General features: G+C 41.3%; 1 protein-coding gene across 1 annotated transcript in view; it reads right to left on the bottom strand.

The window, feature by feature from the left end:
- Positions 1 to 2,299, bottom strand: part of LOC106528741 (laminin subunit alpha-5) — a gene marked incomplete in the record, with an annotated part of 162,169 nt that overhangs the window by 64,290 nt on the left and 95,580 nt on the right. Inside the window, 2 exon segments of the mRNA XM_014023988.1 lie at positions 1,785 to 1,925; positions 2,143 to 2,202. Coding sequence (XP_013879442.1) covers positions 1,785 to 1,925; positions 2,143 to 2,202 — 201 coding nt within the window.

The raw sequence follows: 2,299 nt of genomic DNA on the forward strand, positions 1-2,299 counted from the left end.
ATTTTCAGGCAATCTATTAGTTTCTTCTTGTAACCACAGAAGAAACTAATAGATTGCCTGAAAATATGCCTGACTGATAAAAATAATGAATTAAATATAATGTGAGTGTGAAAAAAAATCCTAAGTAAAAATGGTGATGACGTGATGTTGGAGAGTCTCCACAAACGCTGCGCGCACCGCAGCCTTTGTGCGCAGTCTGTTTGTCTGTCCAGCTTTTGCTCTCCTACTTACAGCATTTTCACAAGTTATAACGTGTATTTCCACGTGTCATTTTGGAGAAATCTACAACAACGTAAACGCAAAGTATTAAACACCTCCACTGCCGGCGAGGGTGCGCTCCAGAGCGCGACCATAACTCAGCCTTTAGAATCATATGGATGAGACGATTCCATTGGTCATGATTCAGCTTTGGGTGGACTGGATTGACAGTCCTGATGGGTCTGCCAGCTCCCTCTGGAAAGCTCCTGTKGAACCCCAGTTCAATCGCTGCTGCTGCACATGCACACGTGGCGCACGTGACTACTCGCTGCGTCGTGCTCCCAGAGCGCAGCAGTGCCAAACTAAAAAATGATTTTTCCTCAAAACGGCTGATGAGCCACTCGTCATCAGAAAAATCTATCTGTTTATAAATAAAAGCTCTGTGTGTTACACTATTTATTATATCCTCCCGTAAGGCTGAATCCGTTCCTGTTAAATGTGTTTTAGGCACAACTTTGCACGTCTTTTATTTAACTGCGTCCATGTGGATGTAATAATTGTTAATCATGTGGATGTAATAATTGTTAATCATGTGGATGTAATAATTGTTAATCATGTTTGTCTGCTGTGAACAATAATCATTTTCACATCATGAACAGTTTCTCAGAATCACCTCTAAGTGTCTCCAATGGAACCAGAACCACAGAAACATGTGACACCAGCCCTGGAGTTGGCGTGGGGCTGCGCACATTTCCACGTTCAGTTGAGTTTTGATAAATCCGGAGTTTTGCGTGGAAAATGGTAAACGCAAGGTTTTTGTGCGTACGCACCATTGATACATGAGGCCTCAGGTCATTAGTGTTGAGGATATGAATAATGTTTTTATTGGTATTTGTCTTTTACACTATCACCTCATAACGTCCTGCGTTCTCTTCCCAACCTGAGTTGCGGCTAGGCTAACTTTGTTAGGTCGGTAATATTTACAAAGCATGTATTATTTTACAACTTACAAGTATCAAAGGGACATCATAGTGAAAACAAATATTGTAATACTGAGGAAAATATCTGTCATGTTTACTGTAGCACTGACTAAACAAATTAGCTAAGCTAATGTAGCATCTATCTGTGAGCTATGTCGAGGGACATGTATGTTATTGTAATTAATTGTTTGCCAGTCTGTACAATCCTGTTCATCACATGATGAGTTTGGGTGTATTTTGCAAAGCTGTAACACTGATTGTATGCATCCATGGATTTCAGACAGTGAAGCTCCTCTGTGTGTAGGCACTTTTTGTGTTAACTAGTAGTTAACTATGTCACAACAAGAGATCGGAGGCAGCTTGGGTAAATCCAGATGACAGGAATTTTGTTGATATACCTTTTGCTTGAACATTCGTTAATAGTATCAATAGTGAATTCTGAAGTCTGTCCTCTCCTGCTGACCTCAGCTCAAACAGCATGTGATGCATATGATTCTGACCCAAAGGCAACAGGAGGGTACATGGAGCTCGCAGCAGCAGCRGCATGTCTCAGTGTGAACATTATTCAGGCTATGACCTCAGAATGCCGCAGCATCCATCTCTCACCCTGACAGTTGAGTCCGTAGAAACCCGGAGCGCATGTGTCACAGTGGTCTCCGGTGAATCCTGGTTTACAGATGCAGGTCTGAGTGCGAGGGTCCGGCCTGCAGGAGTTATCCACTGTACCTGCTGCACTGCACTCACAGTCTGGGTTCATAAACAGATACATGTGGTGGTTTAATATTTGTTCAAATTGATCTGAAAAATACTGAGGTTGTAACAAAGACGAGCTGAGCTACAAACAGTTTGAATTATTCTGACGTAAACAAACGTTTTTGTTTCAGTCTGTTGATATAAAGCACAGCTACAGGTCTGAACCAGATTTCTAAATGAAGCTTATTTATGAGCTAAATAAAGAACTTACTGATGATCTCTCCGGCTGGTTTGGCCTCCCCGTTGTTGTTGGGGGGATAGGTGGGGATGGCTAGAGAAGAAATAAATACAATTAAAAAAGTGTTTTCTTACTGTTTTTCATTTCTAATTACCGTATTTATTTGTGTACAATACGATCTCATGTATAA

This window comes from Austrofundulus limnaeus, unplaced genomic scaffold, assembly GCF_001266775.1.
Source record: "Austrofundulus limnaeus strain Quisiro unplaced genomic scaffold, Austrofundulus_limnaeus-1.0 Scaffold401, whole genome shotgun sequence".
In the NCBI taxonomy this organism is placed as follows: Eukaryota; Metazoa; Chordata; class Actinopteri; order Cyprinodontiformes; family Rivulidae; genus Austrofundulus; species Austrofundulus limnaeus.